Here is a 22,536-nt window from a genome sequence, read left to right on the forward strand (position 1 = left end):
CAAAAATTTTGCTCATAAAGAGGTGCTCAAATGGTGAAACAATTACATAAAGGCCACTTCAGATTTTCAGAGCAAGCTTTGCTAACACACCCATTAAAATTTTACTTTTACAACAAATTAAACAAAACACTAAGTAATATACTTACCCACCCACAAAGCAGAGGATATAAAATGCAAAGTAAAATATAGCGAAGGGTCCAAAAGTTACTAGAAAAAGCACAAGGCCAAGACTTCCCCATCCCCATATGGAAAGACTGGTCTGTAAACAAGAACATATAGAAAAGGAATAATTAATATTATATTCATACAACTTTAAGTCTCCAGAGCAATACTTGTAGTTTCTATAATGTTTGATACATTTTAACCAGATATAAGCTCTGCTTGATGAAATAAAAAATTACCCTTGTTTTTAAGATAATATTGCTATCAAATATGTCCTTCATTATATTGTAGGCCACTAATCCAGTTTAGCCAACATTAGAACATTTTTCTTTCAAATACTGCTCCTCATTTCTTATTTCAGATAAAACTATCATCCTTTAAGGTGCCACTTTTTTTTCTATTCTCCTTTCATGCATCTTTTTTGAGATCACTTCCTCCTCACTTCTTCCCCTACCCCCTCCGTGAGAAAAGTTCTCCACCATCTCCTAGGAAAAAGCAGACTTTGTGATAGAACAGGAAGAGACAATACAGCCTTGTTTTACACATCTAAACACGTTATTTTCTACAACCAAGCGATACTGTTTCTTCCCTAGATCGAGCTAGGTGCAAGACTAAAAAGGCATCCCTTTCTCCAGTCAAGTCACAGGCGGGTCAACAGGTGCACCAAATAATTGGCACAAGCTTACTTTTCCACATAAATAAAAGGGAGGGAAACTTCAGCAACTGATACTTGGGCAGTGGAAGGGAGACAAGGGTTGTTCGAAAAGCCCATGATGAAGTTCAAGTCAGTCACAAGAGCATACACATGGGACTGGTGGGATTTTGAGGGTTGATGTCTGGCATAAATGCAGCAGGCAAAACTCCACCTGCACTGGCAGCCAGCAGGACTACAAAAAAAGCAGTGAGATTCCAGTTACAGGTTATAGTCTAAGTGCATTTACATATATCCACGTATGCACATACATACTAGATCTATCTATATAGACAGATGTGTGCCTGTACCTGCCTGTACATACATGCATGCTAAACTAAAAAAGCAAGGCAGTGAAAACCTGACTGATCTGAGCTACAATAGGTTTTAGATCATCACAATGCTGCAATGCAGTCAACAAAGCTGATATAAATTTAATTCAATCTAGTCTCTAGTTCAATATGGAAAGCATGCTTCAGCCAAGTCCCAAGAGTGTGAAACACAACGATGACAAGTATTTATAGGCCACCCAAACTGTTCCAGCTCTAAGATTCTCAATTTTTTTTTGGTTGCTGCTGTTGTCTAATTTACACCTTTCCTAACAGTGATCAAATGACACCACCATGGGAACTCAGACAACTGTGTCAACAAGTAGCACTAAGAAAGTATTTAAATAAACTCGTCTTGCAGTTTGACATTTAGAAAACAAACAGAGATTGAACACCAGATTTGCAGAGAGCCCTTTTTTGGCTTTTAATATGAAGGAGCTACAGCTCATTTCACTCAAGGAAATATTTTGATTTTGTCTTTTCATTTTAGGCATAGGATTAAAAAAAAATCAACTTTTTCAAAAAAAGTTTTAAAAACCCTATAGAGGATGAAAAAGAATATAAATTAAGACTCCTATATAAAGCAACTTTGATTATTTTTTGAGAGCAAGATCAAAAAGCAAAATCACAGCTCTGAAGAGAGACTTCCACAGATCTAAACTGTAATAATCAGAATTATTTAATTCTTCCTAGTTAAAAGTTTAATGGAACCTTGAGATTAAATTCTATTTTCTTCCTAGTTGAACTTTCTTAGCTGGAGATATGAGTTGTACTGGCTTTGTTCTGAATGTTTGAGTCTGGGAAAAATGAAACATACAAGTATGTAGATGAGTGTAACTAAAGTGCAGCAATTAAAAAAATGCATTGCAAGTTATTAAATTCTCTTTAAGCTGAGGAATTGCTTCAATAGATAATATAAACCACAAAATCCACACTACTAAAATCACAACCGAGTAGAAGGTTTTGTTTTGTTGACTCATAATAAGTAAATGCAGTAGATAATTGTGGCCTTCCAGGACATGAAGAGAGCCCACAAGAAAGACAGAGAGAAACTATTCACAAGGGCATGTAGTGACAGAACAAGGGGGAACGGCTTCAAACACAGACTAAGTTTGGATTAGATATAAGGCGATGGTGGGCACTGCTCAATACACTCTGGGCTGAGGCTGCCCAGAGATGCTGTGGATGCCTCAACCCTGAAGTGCTCAAGGCCAGGCTGGTTGGGGCTTTCAGCAACTCGGTTTAGCACGAAGTTTTTCATTCCTGCCCATGGCAGGGGTGCTGGAACTAGATGATCTTTAAGGTCCCTTCCAACCCAAACCATTCTAGGACACACCAGCCGAAAAAAAAGAAAAAAAAAACCATGGCAAATGCATGAATTAACTAAAACATGAGATCCCATTGCACATATACATTTCACTACAAAAAGAAGATTCAGCATATTCATACCCTCTGAAATACATTTTAAAACCTCTGCAGAGCACTACAAGCATGATAAGGAAGATATGCACACAGAAGATAGCATTTAATGATGGCCTTTTTATGTCAGAAACCCATTATGCTTAATCACATCATTCAAAAAAGTTTAAGTTCTAAATATGGGATAAGCACTCTAAATGACTTAATTAAACTAGATGGATGTATAGTCAGAGTTGGATGAATGCATAATTAACAAAGAAAGCTCTATATCTCTAATAAATAAAACAGTGACCTTTTGTCCTATGCTCCAGTTTTGCAATTTAGTATATGGGTACAGAGATTCAAATCTCATTTGGTATTTTAATAGGATTTCTTAAAAATTGTACAACTTGGTACACTGCAGGAAGCACAACAGATATTGACCTAATTCTTGTCTGTTCTTATAAGTTCTTTATAGTCTTATCGATTTTGAGACATTCAAAGGGATTAAATCATCAGGATAGTACCCTTTCTGCTGACTGTAAACAAAACTTTCCCTGACACCACACTTCTTGAAGGGACTTCAGCAGTAAAACTCCAAGGAAAACAAATGAAAACTTCAAGTTCTTTCTACATAAATATCAACTGTTTTTGAATAGCATGTCCAAACATACACAAATATGACTCTACAGCTGGTCAGTATGAAAATAGTTCAGGTATTTAAATTCAAACCTCACTAAGAGCTTATTTCCAAATTATATTTACAATGTTAATTTTTTAGAAGATTTACAGATTTAGTGAAGCTCTGTTAGTTATACTAAAGTCAGGTGCAGGATGAATACTTATCACCCTTAACACAAAGAACAAACCAGTCTTCTGAACAAATGGTGTAATTGCTGGTGTTTAAGTCACAGACCCTTTAAAAGAAGCCGACCTGCCCTATATTGGCAGGGAAAACTTCCAAGCTGACCTGGCACAGTGCTGTTCACTGACTTTCAAGGAATTAGGGACAGTTACCTAAAGCCTGAAGAGATACACAGGCCTTAGTGCTGTGTTAGGCATGGTTGGGTATATACTGTGTGCATACACATGGGTAAAGGATGTATATTCCATGTCAGCAGCTGCCCCACTTCATCAGTTTTAGCCACTTTTGCTTACCACCACTACAGATACTCCATGTTTGTCTCACCATCATCACTTCTTAGCTTTCAAATTTAAGATTTTGCAAAGACTTCTGCAGAATATTACCAAGGTCATACATATATAATGGGTTAATGCAGAATTGTGGTCACACACAGTAATTTTCTTTCCACAGGTGGAGTTGCTTCAGCAAAATAAACTGCAGTTGAAGTACAAGGGAGCCTGTAAGCTACAAAAGTACGCTGCAGAGGCACATCAGGTGTGAGAAGACACAAAAAGGTGAATATTCTTATGTGCTTGATTCAGCTTTTACAGCTAACAATGCAGCTACACCTCAATGACACCTGCTTGTTTTGGGGTTTTTTTTACTAGGTTTTGTCCATTTTTCACACTGAATGGTTTTTCTACAGTATACAGCCAAGTACTAAAAATAGTACATAAATGATTTGTTTCTTATGCATATTTTCTTTTTCTTTCTTTAGTTTCTGTTTCCTAATCAAGGCAAGGTTTTGATGGTTAAAGCTACATGACATTATGGCTAGTAGTGCTGAGTTATGACTGATTACATCACTTAACACAACCATTCACACAGAAGTTTACAGAAACTGTTTCTTCCAGAAACAAACAAAATTATGCCTTACTAAAAAGTAGCTTCAACAGGTTTCTTATTTGCTTAATCCATCTGACAATCTTTCAGACCTTTGCCCCACACCCATTTTCAAGCAAGCTCTTTGGTCTTGACACATCTTTCTCTAGAAATGATTCACCAAGGTAACGTTAAGTTTGTTGTTTGGATTTGAACTATGCTGTCAATTTTAGTTTGCAACTGGCAGTGAGATAACACACGTGTTACCTCAGGTTTAGGGCAAAACAAGTGTTACTCCACAAGTTCAGATGACACGTTCTTCCTAGCCCCCTCTGCCACTGAACAGAGGACAAGTATTTCCACTCATGTGGCTCTGGGTGCCACCAGCCTCCTACTCCAGTGAGAAGCTCCTGTTTCAGGCACTTGTCTCTCTTCACAATTCCCACACACACTGGGTAGGAATTGTGGCTTCAAGTTTGGAGACATAGTTTGAATGCCATACAGGAAGGCAGGGCTCTGGAATCACCTGCTTGTCAATCTTGTTAAAGCTGACACAGAAGAGTAATTTAAATCTTACAATAGCATCCAAATAGATTCCACCTTGGAAGATTATAATTTGTGATTATTTTCACATTTGATGGTCACAACAGAATAATCGGAGCTTTGAAAGAACAGCAACATTTAAAAACAAAAACATGTTTGTTCACAATTCTTTCACTCTTGTTGATCAAATTACATTTTTCCATTAATATTTAAAAAGTAACAGTAGCTGACCTGTTTCTAACAGACACTGATAAAACTATTTTTTGCTGTTTGGGTAGTTTAAATTATTAGTTGGTTTTTTTTTTTAATGCCTCCTCTGGGCTCACATTAGAAAAATTGTCAGGGATTGCATTTACAGTAGATGTCAAGTTTAATTTTGTTAATTCCACACATCTGCCTTTTAATTTGACTTCCATTTTGAGTGCAAATGGAACATGTTCACATATAAACCTTTCTATAATTAAGGTGAGTGTCACTTTTGTCAAGTGATTAAAAAGATTATTTTAGGTTTCAAATTACTGTCTCTTTCACTAGCATGACAAGTAAAATTGGAAAGCTGTACCAACCAGCGTGCCAATTTCAGTGCAATGAAATTGTTACATTACACCACTCAGAGAAATATTTAACAATTTTGAAATAAACCATTAACAACTTTCTAGTTACATTCTCCTACCTGCCAAAGTTAAAGCGATCATCTAAAATATATGTCAACATGGTTTTGACTCCTGCATATCATGACTTCCTAACAACACTAAAGGTCTTTTTAAACCTCTTTCTTCTTATCCTTTCCTTTTGCCCTTTTCCTTTCTTAGCCCAAAAAGGCAAAGAAAAAAACATCCTAAACTCTGCTCCTACTTCATACTATGGAAAAATAATTGTGGTGAATCTACGTAATAATTTATTTCAGTACTCCCAAGGAAACTCTTGGGATTAAAAAAAAAAATTAAAGGATTTTACATAGTCTATTTTACTTCTAGCGTTCTAAGTTTAGATTGTTTTGGGTTTTTTTCCAAAGAAAGCTTAAAATACTAAAGCATATAAGTATACTCTAAAATATTTTAAATAAATAAAGAAGGAAATGCTAATGAATGTTAAGAGTTAAGAAGTTTGGCCAATGAAGTTTCTTCTAGATAAGTGCAGCATTCCCGCTGGTTCCTCGCAGTTACAGAGGCTGGAAACTCTCTGTTGCAAGCAGGAGTCCATCTGTGCCCTCTCCACCTCACCTCCTCTTCTTTGGCTAACGCACACTCTGGATGTCAAATGGCTTCATTACTTAACAGCTGCATTAATTCAAACAAAATCATGTCTAACTGCTCTGAGCTTGGGTTTTCCTGCTGTTCCTCACACTGCATGGAACAGCAAAGCTCTGGGGATCACTTTCCCCTACTCCCCCCTACAGCTATTCAAGTCAGCCAACAGATAAGGCTCTAATGGATAGGTGACAATTTTTCATCTGTATTCACTATTACTGCAGTTTTGCAGTTTTTTTGCTGAAGCTCATTTTTAGAAGTGCAAACATTTAAATGAAAATACATGCTAATACTTTCGTTAAATATGCAACATTACAGTGTGTAACTAGAAAGATTAAAAGTTATTGTGCACATTACTTCAATTTTAGTATTTATCCAGAGAATAACAAATTCCCTTACTAAAACTTTACTATTTGCAATAATCAGAATATTACTATACAACTTGTAATATAATTAAAAATAAAAATGTTACATTCCATATTTTGATACAACTGGTTATTTGCAAGAAAAAGACCAATCTTCTGTTTAACACAGTTCCATAAGAAATAGTAAATATTTTCAGTGTCACATTTTCTTCTCAAATGAACAGTCAAGAGTCATTATTTTTTCTTCCTCTCCCACACCTGGCTTTGCCACCACTGCTTATCATTACATGAAATTAGGAAGCGAAATGTTTAATTTTGAACTAACCTTCATTTTACTACCCTTTATTTCCAGTGCTAACAGATACTTTACTATATAGAAGAAGTATCAGCAAGGGACAGAAAGTTTCATTCCACGTAACCTTTTCTTGAGTGGCCCAAGTACTTAACTTGCTGTGAAAAATAAAGAGGCTACCTTCACAGATGCACACTCTTTCTGATAACATCCTTGCATTAAAACCCAGTCTGAATCATGTTCTAGTTAAGAATATGGAATTTTGGTCAAATTTAAAAGAAGTACATGAGCACCTTGGATAGCAATGGGAAATAAGTGATGCAAGCCTCAATTTCCGCTACTGTCTTGAATATAAAAGTGACATACTCAAACTCATTTTTAATACAAATTCCAAGGAAATTATCCTTTTCCTTTGTAACAATCCATATTGACTTGTATCCAAGCTAATTTATTTATTTCGACAGAAAGCAAGACAAAAAGATAAAAGCATTTTGGATCACCTCAGGTGACTGAAACAGGACCAGGCTTGACAGGATTGCCTAAGGTGATCTAAAGTAAGAGAATAAAGTAATCCCTCTATCTTGAGTGCAAGCCAATGAGATAATCTAGACTGTTCTACATTCAGCCTCTAGATAAACAGATTACATCTACTTCAAGTTTTTCTGGTGCAAAATAGTGGCAAAGGGGAGTGAGGGGGAAGCCTCCAAAATCTTTAGCAGGTGAAAAAAAAAGGTGTGTTCTCCTATATGGCTCAAAATGAGGTCACATGTGCTAAGTCAAGAAACTGTTATTGCCTATTTCATTTGTGACTACTGCTCAAGCAGCATCTTAAACTTTTTACTTTCCTGTAGGAAAGGAAAGAAGTTATCTAAAAGTTCTTTTCATCTTTTTTTTTTTCCACTGCTAAAGAAACCTGATTCCACTGAAAGAACTTTAAGAATCACAAACTTTGCTTTAAGAACACTTTCAACCACTCCAGCTTCTAATATTTATCTGTATGGAAATTTATCTGTATGTATTAAATGAGTCTCCACAAGAATTAGACCTAGTGGTCATCTCTTTATGATTCTAATAAAAACATGCAGGCAGAGCTCACAGATACTACAGAAAGAGTTGCATGGGACGCGTTTTTAAAAAGGTTTCCTCATACCTTAAAAGCTAAGCTTTTGGAAGGTAGAGAAGAAATTTCTTTAGTTCTAAGCTGTTCTTCCATGGTAGTGGTAATTTCAACTCAGCATCCCTTCTACCAAGCAATAAGCATCTGCCTACTCCTGGAATTTAAATCTCCATTCCACTTGCCCAATTTATATCATTTCTATAAAAAAATTATATAAAGATTATTTATATAAACACTATTTTGCACAGAGTCTTCTTTTCAAAGGCAATGCATTATTGTCTATGATCTTTACAGGGAGAACAGAGTGGAAAAGATGGGTTATAAGAGGTCTGATGAACAATGATTACTTCTCCCTAAAATAAATCCATTCTTTTTTTTTCTATAGAGATACCACGCAATTTCATAGCAGTGGCTGTGTGCAAAACAGTTTGTGCAATCTTGAATTGATAGAATCAGCTTAAAAAACAATAAATACAAAAAAGATGCACAATGATACAGTTTCTGCTTTGGAAAATCTTGCTACCTTTCAAACAATAGCCCCACTATAACAAAAAGTGAAATTAAGTAAAAGTGCACCGTTTTTGCAAATACAGAAGTGTCAAAGACATGAAAGTATAAAATAAGACAAATTATATAAAATTTGGAACATTTTGGAACTGCACATTGCAGGAGCAGTCATTGAGCTTTACTGTTTAGCTTTTTCCTGAACAACTCATCACATGCAAACAGCAGACAACACCTTCACATTTTATACTGACAAAAATACTACGATTTTTGTTTCTATCACTTGATTACTTGCTTGAAAATAACAATAAGCAAATAATTATTTTCAGGCAAATTCCTTAAAATCAGTAGCTTCTTCTAAACAGACTGATAAACCATACATTTCAATACATATCAGCAGGATGTGGAATTTTTTTTTTTACTGAGAGTTATACATTTTATATGTGTTTATACACATTTCACATATACACAAATATTACATAAACACACACAAAATCCAGTACTGCAGGAAGTTTACTGCAGAAAGATTTAGTCATTAATTTCTGATCAACCTTTTAGTACTCCGGTTTTGTTAGGCTATAAAATTAGTCAAAGAGTTTTGTTAAGTTCTTTAACCCATTGGTAATATTATGTTGCTATTTGCAGCAAAATTTTCAGCACTATTCCATTAAAGTTAAGATGCAATGGCTTTGGATGCGGTATTCTTTGATAGTACATACCACAATCTAATACATGCCAAATACCCAACATTCCTCATCTAGATGAAAAAGTTACTCTAAAAATACTAAGCTAAAAACATAACTTTAGAATATTTTTATCAAGGACTGTACTAAATATAAATATTGACTCTACTTGCCTTATTAGGTCAGGTTACAAATCTGAAAGAATATAAGTGGAAGAAGCCAATTCACATTATTTATCATAATTGCCAGGAATCCTCCAGTAACAGACATATCCAACAAGACTAAAAATTGATTTCCACATAGTCCCTAGTCATAAAGGCTGTTGTCTGTAAACACAGCCAGTCATACCACCTATCCTTGCAGAATTATTTTGGCAAATGAAATAATGTGGTTAAAACATCCCTATCCTTTTTACTACCCCTAAAAAAAGTTTGTTGGGTTTTTTTTTTGTTTGTTTTTTAATTTACTAAAAAGGAGGAGAAAAGCTGTAAGCAATAAAGCAGAGTTCATAAAGGAAAACCACATTGAGTTTCTCATCTGTAATGCAAAATGTCACCTTTATTGAAGACAGTACTATAATTGCTGTCATGGAATCCAAAAAAACAAAGCTTAACAGAAAGCCACCATAAATCATTTCTCAGACTGTACTGGCAGCCAAAGACCATCAGCAAGAAAGAGGGTCCAGGCCAAAGAGAAAGGAAAAATATGTGCCACTCAGCATCACCACAGTCCTCAAGAAGGATGTGAGCAAGCAAAAGATTTAGCAAGTGCAAATCATGCCTGACCAACCCAACTTTCTATGATGAGGCAAGCGATGCTGAGGACAAGGGCGGGGCCTCAGAAGATGTTTGCACTTTGCCTTGAGCACAGTATCCCACAGCTTCCTTATCACTAAATTGCTGAGGTACAGGCTGGATGAATATATTAAAAGGTGAGTGACAAATGCCAGATGATGTGGCAAACACATGGTCAGTGGTACAGAGTACAGTGTGCAGCCAGTGACTAGGTGGGAGCCTTTATGCATTAAAAGGGGACTGATGATGCCTGAGCAAGGTGGGTGATGTGACACCGTGAACTCTCAGTAAAAGAGGTGCACAGAATCCTGCTGGAGAAGGGGACTGACAGGAACCTCATCGAGTTCAACAAGAACAAGCATAGGTTTGCTCTGGGGTGGACTAACCTTGGGCCAAAACACAGTCTGAGGCCACCCTCTGCGAAGCAGCTCTGCAGAAAGACACCCCAAGGTGGGCTCTAAGGTGAACAAGAGTCAGCAGCAAGCCGTGTTAGCAAAGGTGGCCAACAGTATTCTACCCTCTGTCAGCAGAAGTGTCACCAGCAGAGACAGCAAAGTTAACCTTCCTTTCCATTTGGAACCCTTCCTCTCCATCCCTGGAGTCCTGTGTCCATTTTTGGTCTTCCTGTTACGATACAAATCCACCTAGAAACCAATATACAAAATCCAACTCTACCACAAAGGACTTTGTGCTAAAATAAAATATATCTATATTATCAAGCCACACACTGGCTACACTTGCCACCAAGAGAAAGGTAGATTTAGAAAGCTTTTGGTGTTCCCAATTAACATTCTGACTCCCTTTTATGTGACTGAGAAGTAACACCATTTTTCAAGTATTACCCCCTTCCTCCTCTCCATGGTACTATTTGTCGTCAAACAGAAACAAGTAGTCTCTAGGCCCTTACCACCAAAATAATAAAGGGCATCTACTGCCTAAAGACTGGATTCTGAAGAAACAGCTACCAACAACTGTATTCACGGATTTTACTATTTTGGCAGATTTGTTTTGTTCTTTTAATTCCAAGAGTTCAGTCAGTGCCAACATCGTGAACTAGTTTCAGCTTCTACTCCTACTTGCAATGATCACCGCTTCACTGTAACTGATTTTTTGTCAAAAATGTACTGATAGTTTCACAACAGTTCTTAAAACCATAGAGTGCTTTTTAATCAGCATCATAATCTACAAGCTAGAAAATTAAATGGATATTAAAAATAGAACTCCAAAGATCAGAGTATGCACCACAAAGAAGTTGTTGTCAGTACACAATTAACAAGTAGGATTACAAGGTGTAAATACAGTCCATTTTTATGAAACTTAAAACCACTGACAGAATACTAGCACCTTGCTTTGAAGATTGTGATGTTACTCTACTGTTTTCTTCAAAAGTTTAAATTTTATGCAGTTCTCTGAGTGCCACAGGTTTTCTCCAGTTACATAAATAAAATACAGAAACTCTGATAGAACCACTATTTCACTACAAATTCCCAGTGGTCTCTGAGAGTACATCTGAACTCCTACATGGCCAAATTTTGTATGAAGTATGCTTACTGGATGAAGACAAAATAACCATGGAGACAGCTGTTATACAAAGTGACGCAAACCTTTACAAAGCTAGAGTAAGCCTGAAAACTTACTGTTCCTCTCAACTGTTTTTCGGGACAGAATATCACCCAGTTAGACAAAGTAAAGCAAGAGAAAGAGATCAGTTCAGTGCCAGCAAGTTTTCCAATAGTTCACAGTATACAAAAAATTTGCAACCTCTTTAATAAGCAGCTGATGCCCAACTCTTCACAGAATGGACAGTGCCAACACAGAAAATTAGCATTCAGATTTTGCTTTGAATCAGTGAAGGAGAAATTGTTTAAATATTACTTTTTCCAATGGGACAAATGTAATAGATTTTATTTGTTTCTGTTACATTCCTTTCTCCTTCATGTATTTAATATCCCCCTTTTCCAATACCTCCTGCAGCCTTTATTGTTTGTGTGCTTTACCTGCTCGCTTTCCAGAGATGTTTGGCCCCCCATCCCTTTCAGGAAGGCTTGCTCACTCCATGAATCTCTTTCACAGTCCTCTCTGCACTTTTGCCTTTCCCTTAACACCGCTTCTGAGAAAACTGCTGTTTACTGCCTGCACAACCCTGAGAAATTCCACAGGTTTTATTGAGTGGTTTGCTACAGAATACTGCTGGCAGCATTGCAGGTAAGTGTAAGCAGGCAGAAGCCTCCTATAACTTCTTCCAAGACTCTGGTCCATGACCGCTGTCCATCTGGCCACTCCATGGAAGCGAAGAGCCTGTAGAGTACCCCAGAAGAATCTTCTCGCCTCAAGTACTCATCTTCTTCCTTGTACAAAATCTGGGCCCAGAATCAGCATGCCAACTATTTCCTGGATATCTCCCAGGTTCACATACTACCTCTCCCACGAAGACACAGAAGAGAGAAAGGAAGTGTGAATACCTACAAATAACATTTACATAAAGGGACAGTTTTTTGAACTTGCTGGGATACTTCATTCTCATACATAAGGGCATGGAAAATTTCCAACAAATTTCAATGAATTTGGAGAGGAAGGAAACCACAGAAATGGTATATCAACTCTTGTCACTTCAAGATTACAGACTGAAACTAATTATAGATTAAAGTAATAGAGTCATTTGAATATACAGCTCCTAGGGCAAGTGTAGAGAAGATATCTAAAAACTTCAATCATTGCCACATAGCCAAGAACAAAAAAAGAAACCTAAGTGGAACTACCAAACCTTATTTGTAATTTTTTCTGGAGGCAGAGATGCATTCAGAAGTCACAGAAGGGATAGTGACAGTCCCTGTTTTCAAAAGAACAGGAATTATTTTGGGTATTGACTCGTTTTAGATCTACACAGAAGGAAATGCAGACTAAAACTATGTACTTCCAAAGCACCAAAACCATGCAGCTGTTGATTTGGCAACTTACCCTGTGTTCCCACCCTCATATCCCTCCACAAGACTGGTTCACCAAGGCAAAAGAATTCTTCATGCAGTTGCTACTTAGCTGCTAGACCTGAAACAAGAAGCTGTCAGACCAGCTTGCGTCTGGTGGAGGGGAGAAAACCACTTTAGTAGCAGCCAAACTAGATCCAGTGAAGTCAAACATGAAATGGCACTCCTAGCATCTTAAATAGCTTTATGCATGGATGATATCCTAAGAAAAATATATGGCCATCCCAGTGACAGCAGCAGGAAAACAAAAATATATGAAGAAAATAATAAAGAAGAGGACAATACACAAGAGAAACAAAAGAATGAACAAAAGAAAAACCACATAGCCAGCAAGGTGGAAGCATTCCTAGACCAACCCAGGTACACAACTCTACACAGAAACAATGCAGCTATTTTTATCACTGGAAAACAAAAAAAAAACATTTGGCATAATGCATCAAAAAACACAGAAAAAAAGGAAATTAGAGTTGTGTGCAATTCTCTAGAAATCTAGAGAGAAAAAATATTTCAAACAAAAAAAAGTGCCAGTAAAACAAAGCACAATTAAAAGAAACAGTGATTGGCAACAGCCAACCATCATTAACTGGAGAATTCAATAAAGGAAAATCACCAATAAGGTAATGTAAGAGCTTAGATTCATAGACATACTGTTTGCTTTTGGTGTCACTACTGCTAACTCACAATCTTAATAAGAAATTTTAAGAAGCTGCAGTAGAGCAACTGCCAACTGAAAGACAGACCACTACCATTTGAAGTCCAGACATTAAAAACAACTTAAAGGAATGAACATAAAATTTATTTCAAAGTTTTAAGCACACATGCAAGTCAAGCATGAAGCACTAAAGAAGAAATTAAGTACATAGTTGTAAGACCATAAAGCAAGGTACCAGTATTAAGTGCTCGTATACACACAGTAAGGACAAATTATTTTTAACACACCTACTGCACTCTATTCAATTCAGAAAAAATGCTGACTCTGAAGAGGAAAAGCTTTGGTAAATGTGAAAATTTTAAATAAAACCTTATCCTCCTAGCCTAATGTTATAAATAAATATTTATCAAAACAATAAAAATTATATTCACAGAAACAAATTTGTTCTCCACAAGACTCTTTAAATTTTATAGAAGAAATAAACAAGCACAAAAAGTAATTACCATTTTATTATATGTACCATCAAATTAAATTTGTAATTCAGGCATTAAATTACAGGATTTAAACTTCCACAGTGTATGATTTTGCTTTACAAAGTTAATGAAATTTCCATTTGATAGCATTATGATCAAAAATACTAATTTGGGTATATAAGCTATAAAAATTAGTATTTTTCTTCCAAGCATATTAAAAGAGGTTGGTTACCTCAATCCCCAATAGGTTTCATTAAAGTTAAGGTATTTTTCAGTAACAAATATACCAAGCTATACCAGGGGAGAGGGGAACAGAAGTACAACCACTTGCATAGATTTTTAGAAAAAAAAATAAAAAGCACACAAATACATATAAACACAGATGTGATTTGAAGCACAAAGAGGTTCTTCAGTGAATATGGAATATATATATAATTTTTGCTGATCCCATTATTTTCAAGGTATCACAAAAAATCATTACATAGGCTTCAGAAAAGTAAGCTGATACAACAGTATGAAACACCACAACCTCTGGGGAAGCCCAACCTAAACGAAGTTTTGATTTATTATAATGGACATGGAATGTAAAGCTTTAAGCAGGCCTCACAAAGGAGAAAAGACTCAAGACTCAGAGATATCTCAGCCTGCATCAGCCATTGCTAGAACAGCAGCAGGACAACAAGGCTCCCTCATCTCTCCAAGTCAGACAGTTCCAAGACCATTCTGACAACCAGCGAGACTTCAAAGCGATCACTCCTTCTACAGTAACACAGGTTGAACACTTTTTTCCCAAGGCATGTACATCACCAGATTTTCAATTCATCTGTGCAGTCTGCAATGCCAAATCCTGAATAAGGGGTGACTGAGAACACCATACACATTTGTTCCCCACTGCTTTTAGTATCACTTAAGAGGTATGTGAGAAATCATTCCAAGTCTGAGGCACTATTGCATAATCAGCTGGACAGCTGCTGCGAGAATTTTGCTATTCTAGATTACTTTCTACTTGGCCTTGTATAACAGCGTTGACTGGAAGAGTGGAAATGCAGGGTGCCCTACAGGATATGTAGCAATTCAAACTTCCTGCTCAAGTTCATTCCCTTACATCACAAGAGATAGCCTAACGTGCACTGGCTTAGAGGCACCAGCAGAAGTGCTGAGTAGTCATTCCCTAGAATTGCAAAAATATACTGATGAACGAGAATCTTACAATAGTGACAGTTCTGAAATCAAAACATTCTGACACAAACAGATGTGATTAAAATAGAACCACGATCACCCCCTTCCTCCAAGAGGCAGGAGATTAAGGGAAGAACTGAAAAGGAACAGACATAAAGAATTTAAAAAACAACACTGTAACAAAAGCAAAACTGCATTTAAGCAGTTCATACTCTTCAAAGAATGTTCCCAAACTTATGAATGCTCTTGGAAAGAAAATGCATGCAAAGCTTGTCCTCCTACTCAGAACTCCAACCACAATGGGATACTGAATTAAGCATTTCAGACATTAATGGTACCTGTGAACTTTTGATTAGGCCATATGAGCCCTCAAATGAACAAACACAGTGCCATTTCCACCTGTAAAATAAAGAAAAAGTTCTTGAAATTTAGTATTTCTAATTATCAAAAAATCCTTCCATGTGAAGTTGAAGAAAGGACATCACACAAGCCATCTGATGCATGAAGGGATTTAATGGGATTCAAGCCAGCAGAGATGATTTTATTTCTGTCTCCTGCTGGCAGCTAGTGGACTGACAAACTGGTGAGGTTCAAATCAAATTAGTCTTGTGTTCACTGTCTGAGAAAATAGGCAAAACAGCAGGACTGAAAAGATTTCAGCATCACTGGTAGAACAGCTTCAAAATAAACTACTGTACTAACCACTACAGTCAAATTCTATATTGCATGCTAGGAAATCACGAATCTTTCATAACATCCCACTTGAAAAAAAACTAGTTAAAAATTGGTGGGACTTCTTAAATGTTTGTAAAATGTCAGTGTTAGAATGCAGTAATAAATTTGACTCACACTATTTTAACTGCAACACTGAGATCACATCTCATTCCACAGAGAACACAAAGTCAATCAACATTGCAACTTCTTCAGAAATCCATCTCCACTCTCTCAGGATTTTACAGCCACTCCTGTTTTAGAGCAATAATAATCTTTAACAGATCCTCTCAAACTGTGACAGAGTAGGAACTGACCTCTTGTCCAAAACAAATGGTAGTTATAAAAGGAGTCCCCCTGGCTGAACATATCAATTATCTGTGCTTACTCACAGTACGAACAAACACACACTTCACCTCAAACTCGTAGATCACCATCATGCCATCATCATTTTGAGGTGTGATCCCACAGAAATTATGTAAACAAGGTTAGAGTGCTCTTGTTCAAACTTGTCAATATGTTTACATCATGAAATAATGCCTTGTTCTATTAATTCAGACATCAGAGTATTAGGCCTAAGCTTACAATGCCTTGTACTTCTTGAAGGCTCTTGCTCACATAACTGCAATTGATTTGGGTATCATTCCAGCCTTGGTATTCTCAACCAAGCAATGGGGAAAACTGCTAGTGAGACTGCTAAATATTAATCCTTTCACCATTGCAAATAACTCAGATACAATATCAATGACTTCTCTTTTCTAATAACAGCAATTCTCCCAGTGCTAGCTCAAAGAAAACATGCTTTGTCATCTTTGTAAGGGTGGGGAGAAGACGACAAACATATTTAAAAGAGAGATAACTCCCTGGAGTGCAACCAGACAGAGGAAATCATAATTTGAAGCTCCTTCAGCTATCTAACTCAACAAGCTATTACTATTTTTGTTGCAGTAAGGAACTTCATGCTTTTCTACTTCCATGATGTTTTGGGGAATGGTCCAGACTGACATTTTAGTTGTTGCAGAACTCTGCATTCAGTCTTAGCAGTTTAGGCCCAACTGTACACTCTAAGAATAGTCCTGAGTGTTTAGACACTGTTTTACTAGCAAAGTATTTAAAAGCAAGTACTTAAAAATATATGACAACTGCAAAAGGTTAGTTTTCTTAATTTTATCATTTCTCACTTACTTTCAACTGACACTTCATAACTTATAGAGTTATTATAAGAGCTGTAATAGGAACAATTAGGGACACAACACAGACCAGAAGTAGGGGAAACCTCATTGACAGAAAACACTGAAGGAGAAAGAGGCTTTTTACCTCCCAAGGGCTTGCAACTAATGCTCCAACTAGATCTCATCTAGCAAAACACTGGCACTAAAGAAAGCCCCAGCACACAAGTTTCACAAAAGGACAGAAAACTTATTTATTTCAGCACCCTGGTAAATGTCTACACATTTGAAAATGGCTCTACCAGCAGAACATAGTTCAGACATATAAAGCACCAGAGCAATCTGCCACTGACATATATCAAGGAAAAGAAAAAGTTAATGCTACAGTACATCAAGCAGTTAACTGTGTTCTGCGTCTTTCAGAGCTGTACTAATATATTTTACAATGTGCTACTGTTGCAGAAAGGCTAATTCACTATTATTCTAGAGCAAGTTAAACTGCTGAGTCAACCTTTATTCTTAAAAATCAGGCTAATTGGCTTGGTTTTGCTCAGAAACAGTTCTCAATGGCTAGTAGTTAACAAAATTTAACCAAAAAAAGAAAAGTTTGTTAAACCTTTCTTATAAAAAAAAGTAGATTGTTTAATGGAAAGGAAATACTACATGTAGTTAGTGAATTATCATCATCAGTTGCAATAACAAGAAATACCAACATGTCAGAGCTCATTTAGTATGGCTCATTTTTAGTTGCGGATAAGAAAAAAAAAAGTCAAATTTCAAAAATATTCTCAAATGCCACTAGTACTGCAACAAGTTACTCTTGCAAGGCTGAGAATTAAGTATTGAAAAATTTAGCTGCTGATAAATTCTGAAGTCCTCCCTAAGCATCTCAAAGTAGTTTAATGAGTATCTGGGGAAGAAAAAAAGGGAACCTACTTCTCAGCTGAGATGAAGTACCCTCTTCAGAGACAACACAGGCTGCAAATGCAGACAGCACAGACCATCAATTTGAAAGACATCTAAAACTTCTTGTAAATTAAGCCACAATCTTACTGAATGTTTGGTCCATCAGAATTTAAGACACTACTGACCACCAAGAGCCAGAGCTGTACAACACCAACTGCTTCCCCGCAGTCTGTGCAGTGCTGTTACCACAGCAAAAGAGGCAAGCAAGACAAAGCCAGTTGTCCAAAAAGACAAGAGAAAGATCACTGCAATTTGTGTTCATCATGGCCTCGCCAGATGAGAAAGTGCTGAGGCAGTAAGTCACACAGGAACAGGCCACACAGGCCTGGAAAGCAGAGGACACATCTGATGAACAAGAAAAGGGGAACAAGTGAAAAGGCACGGAATGGCCAACACAACAGACTAGGGAAACGATCACCACAGCAGGACTCTAAACACATGCCGACAATCTAGTCAACACTACTGCAGAAATGAGTTTTATGGTGAAAAATTTGGAAATAGCATTTTCTAATTAGGTAAGCAAGTGTATGTGCTTGGCATCCAACAGCATGGGTTTTGAATGCAACTAAAATAAGATGGGCAGAAAGGACCAAATAAAAAACACGCAGAGTATTTTTTCCTGACAGGAAGTGTGATCTTCCCCTGAAATTACTGATTACAAAGTCCTAATCCTAACTGCATTCACACAAAACTGAAACAAATCTGCTTGGGTCTGCATATACCAATACAGTCATAGGATGTAGGAAACTGACCTTGAAAAACTCAACACTATGTTACTGCATGATAACAATACATATAAAACCTGATTGATCTGCCCTTCCTTCATTCTTAAACATATTGAAGAAAAAAAAAATTTAACATATTTATCTAAGTTATAAAACTAAGTATCTAAGTATCTAAGTAATAAAACTAGCAGCTATAGTAGGGGAAGTCTATTTAAATTTTTAATGGATAAAAACAAAATTACAGTGATTCTGGCCACTCTAGACAATAGGAAACTTGACAAGGCCATAAATATACAGCACCAAAAACTAGCACAGTTTTTGCTTCTAATATCAGTACACCATACAATCAATCTCAATTTTCATATATAAAGAAATCACATATCAGAAGACTTGAAACAATATGCATATTCCTCCAAAGTGTGGTAAGGGTTCATGGGTGCGACCGTGTCCAGTTTTCCCAGGTTGTTGTAGTTACCAAGTCACCATCAGAACGCCCAGAAAAGGGCACTGAGAAAGGACTCCTCCAGTCCACCTTAGGGGGATGTTCCTGACAGCCTGAAGAAATCCCCACAACTGCTTTTCAGGCAGGCAAGGCCTGAAGTTTTGCTAGCCCCCCTAAAATTTCAATTCATGTCAAGGCTGGAACACTTCATCTTGAAGCATCTTGTCTACAAATAACATATGTACAGGAACTAGAAGTAGGGAACGTCAGAACCCTCTCCTCCTGACATCAAGGATAAGTGTCATAACTGGTCATCAGATGAAATCATTAAGCTTTATCTCAAAAAGCCAGTGGATTGTCATCCACACTGCTATTCACAGAATTTCAACACTGTTAAAAAAAGAAAATTCAGCTCCAAGATAACATGTCTTGGATGGGCACACACAGCCACCACCAAAAGGAACAAACAGTCCAGTAGGAGGCACCGACCCAGAACATTCTATGCTGCCCTTAAAATAATCTAAATTACTATGGCTAATAGTCATAGCCATCACACCAACTCTCTTTAATGCAGCTTATTAATCCTGACCACCCACCAAATACCCTCAATTCAAAAATAGGTCATATATTTTTACAGGTTTAACTAATTCTGAAAATTTTACCCTCCTGGGGAAATCTGAGAGCTCATGGCTCCACAGAACTGCTTTCTAAAACTTTGAAATGATGCAAATTAAAACGTGGAAGATACTGTTTAATATCATTCAGGAAAGTAAAGCTGAAATGTTCAGGTGTTGGAAAGCCTTTACCCTGCAAGACTTAAGACAACTAACTTTTGGATTAATCACCTCCACTGTAGAATAATATGACAAATTATAAAACATGGGTAACACAGTCATTGTGTTGCAGAAGTATCTGCACTCAGGACACCTTGCTGACAATAAAAATAGAAAATCAATGGCTCTTTGTAGACAAAACAGAATACAGGGTAAAGTCTAATTTCCAGCAATGGGAAAGCACTGCCAGATTCCACCTTTTACAATGCCTTTGGACACAGCAGACATTTATAGCCCACGCTGATCCTCAAATACCTGCCTGCCTCACAGTCAAGCTGCTTCGGGACAGAAATCCTCCCTCCACCAGGCAGAGGTGAACCGGGGCAGCCAACTTCTAATGATTACCTAGTGACACAAACTCCTGCAAGCGCAGCCGAACCGCTCCGCTTAAGCCCTCCTAGAAAACAAACACGGAGCCTTTACGAAACCACCGCGGAGAAGGAGGCCAGCGGCGCTGAAGCCGGAGCGGGGCCCAGGCGGGGGCATCTCCCCGGCGCGGCCCAGGGCCGAGGCAGGCTCCCCTCACCAGGTGCGCTCCGCTCCTCCACACACGGGCCCGGGCGCGGCCCCACGGGCCCGCAGCGGGCAGCGCAGCCCGGCCGTCAGCGGACCGCGTCGGAACGGGGACCGGGCCCAGCCGCCGCACGGAGCGGGCACGGCGGGCCGGGCTCCGCCGCGGAGCCGGAGCGCCCCGCTCCCGTCCCGCCCTGCCGGGAGAGGACGGAGGCTGATAAGAGGGGCCCGGCGCTGCCCCGGGCGAGCCGGCCGGTGGCTCTGCCCTCCGCGGCCAAGGGGAAAACTGCCAGCCGCCGAGACAACTCGGAGGCCCCGGCGGAGGGCTGAGCCACGGCACTGAGCGCTGAGCGCTCGGACGGACAGCGAGCCGCTCCCCGCGCTCCCGCACCTCCTCGGCAGCGCTCTTACCTCTGTTAACATTATTACCCCGCTGCGCTGCGGCGGCGCCTCGGCGGCTCTAGCCCCGCAGCATGGTGAAGCCTGGCGGCCGCGCGGAAAGCTGCCCCGCACCCCGCGGGGAGGGGAGGGGAGGCGAGGCGAGCGCCGCCAGCCCCCGCCGCCGCCCCGCTCAGCGCTCGCCCGCCGGCCCCGGCCCCGCTGCCGCCCTCGCAGCCCGGTCCGGAGCGGCCGCCATCTTGGGACGGCTACGTGCGCCGCCGCCCCGCCCCGCCCGCCCAGCGGGGCCGCCCCTGCCGGGGCCGCGCTCCGCTCCGCGCCCAGCCCGGCCCGCGCTGCGCCTGCCCGGCACCGGCCGTGCGGCCGGGGGCACGGACCTCGGAACTGCGGGTCGGGGTTTTTTCCCTCTCTCCCTCGGTGTGACCTGTCTTACAGCTCTTCGGTGTCAGGAAACTGTGCTGCGGACGCTAATCGAAATATTTTGTTAAATTTCTGACCCAGCAGCGCATCTCTCATCCAGCAGTGACGTACGCAGCGCTGCGCGTCTTTCCCTGCTCTAGATGCTAAGGAAGGGCGCATGTCTTATCTGGAGCACAAATCCTTTGAGAAGCGGCTGAGGGAGCTGGGTTGTTCAGCCTGGAGAAAAGGAGATTCAGGGTGACCTTATCACCCTCTACACCTCCCTGGAAGGAGGCCGTAACCAGGTGGGGGTCTCTTCTCCCAGGCAACCAGCGACAGGGCGGGAAGACTCCCAGTCTTAAGCTGCACCAGGGGAGGTTTAGGTTGGATATTAGGAAGAATTTTTTCGCGAAAGAGTGTTTAGACATTGGAGTGGGCCACTCAGGGAGGTGCCCGAGTCACTGTCCCTGGGGATGTTTAAGGAAGGCCTGGATGTGGCACTCGCTGTGAGGGTCTACTGGATGTGGTGGTGATCGGTCGCTTGGACTCAACGATCTCAGGTCTTTTCCAAGCTCCATAGTTCTGTGAAAGAAACTTATATAGCCTGTTACTATTGTTAAGTAATGGCATAAAGTATGCAACAGAAACACATCTCAGAAACAGAGCCATGCCTGCCCCAGCTCAGAGAACCCTGAGGTGATGTGCCACCACAGTTTAGTATTTGAATACACAGAAACATTCCCGTCTTGCTCTTTCTTTAAGCACTGTTCTGTAGGCTTTTGTTTGTGTGCTTGCTTTATCACTAGACTTTAACTTACACAGTTAGCCTTAGGTGCATTAGGAGAGTAGGAACAAGATGGGATTTTTTGTCCTGCATTGCCAGGAACAACATGCACAACAAAGAAATAGTAATGGTTTGCAGGCAAGATGGAGGAAAAGCAACACTACTATTTAAATGTGAAGAAAACCAACCTTCTTCAATTACAGTGTTTTTTCTCCCTCAATAAAAGCAGAATGTGTTTTCTTGCAGAAATGTGAAGGGCATTAAGCAGTCCTTAAGGCTGGTGGGTTTTGCAGAAGTTCTGTAATTTTCACAGGTACTGTTAAATACTTAACATTTCAAGGTTGACCACTTCTTAGTTTTATTTGTGAGTATTACTGAGTTTCAGTTTTACTCATACAACTGTTTTTCCCCTGTCAGAGACTCAGCTGTTAGTCATGTGAAGCAAAAAGAGAA

General features: G+C 39.1%; 1 protein-coding gene across 6 annotated transcripts in view; it reads right to left on the bottom strand.

Moving 5' to 3' along the window:
* The window catches only part of SNX13 (sorting nexin 13), a 64,979-nt gene extending 43,821 nt beyond the window's left edge, over positions 1 to 21,158 (bottom strand). For 2 of the 6 annotated variants that reach the window (XR_010357889.1, XM_064411569.1), the window contains exons 1-2: positions 20,913 to 21,157; positions 147 to 259 (exon numbers count right to left, since the gene is read on the bottom strand). Coding sequence is in view for 4 of the 6 variants with exons in the window: in XM_064411569.1 (XP_064267639.1) it covers positions 147 to 259; positions 20,913 to 20,924 (125 nt within the window). In the remaining 2 variants the exon portion in view is untranslated. Of the gene's footprint in view, positions 1 to 146; positions 260 to 20,912 lie in introns of all 6 variants that reach the window. The other 4 variants (XM_064411563.1, XM_064411551.1, XM_064411576.1 and 1 more) reach the window with 3 other exon arrangements.
* Between the last annotated feature and the right edge of the window lie 1,378 nt (positions 21,159 to 22,536).

Source organism: Passer domesticus, chromosome 1, assembly GCF_036417665.1.
Source record: "Passer domesticus isolate bPasDom1 chromosome 1, bPasDom1.hap1, whole genome shotgun sequence".
Lineage (NCBI taxonomy): Eukaryota > Metazoa > Chordata > Aves > Passeriformes > Passeridae > Passer > Passer domesticus.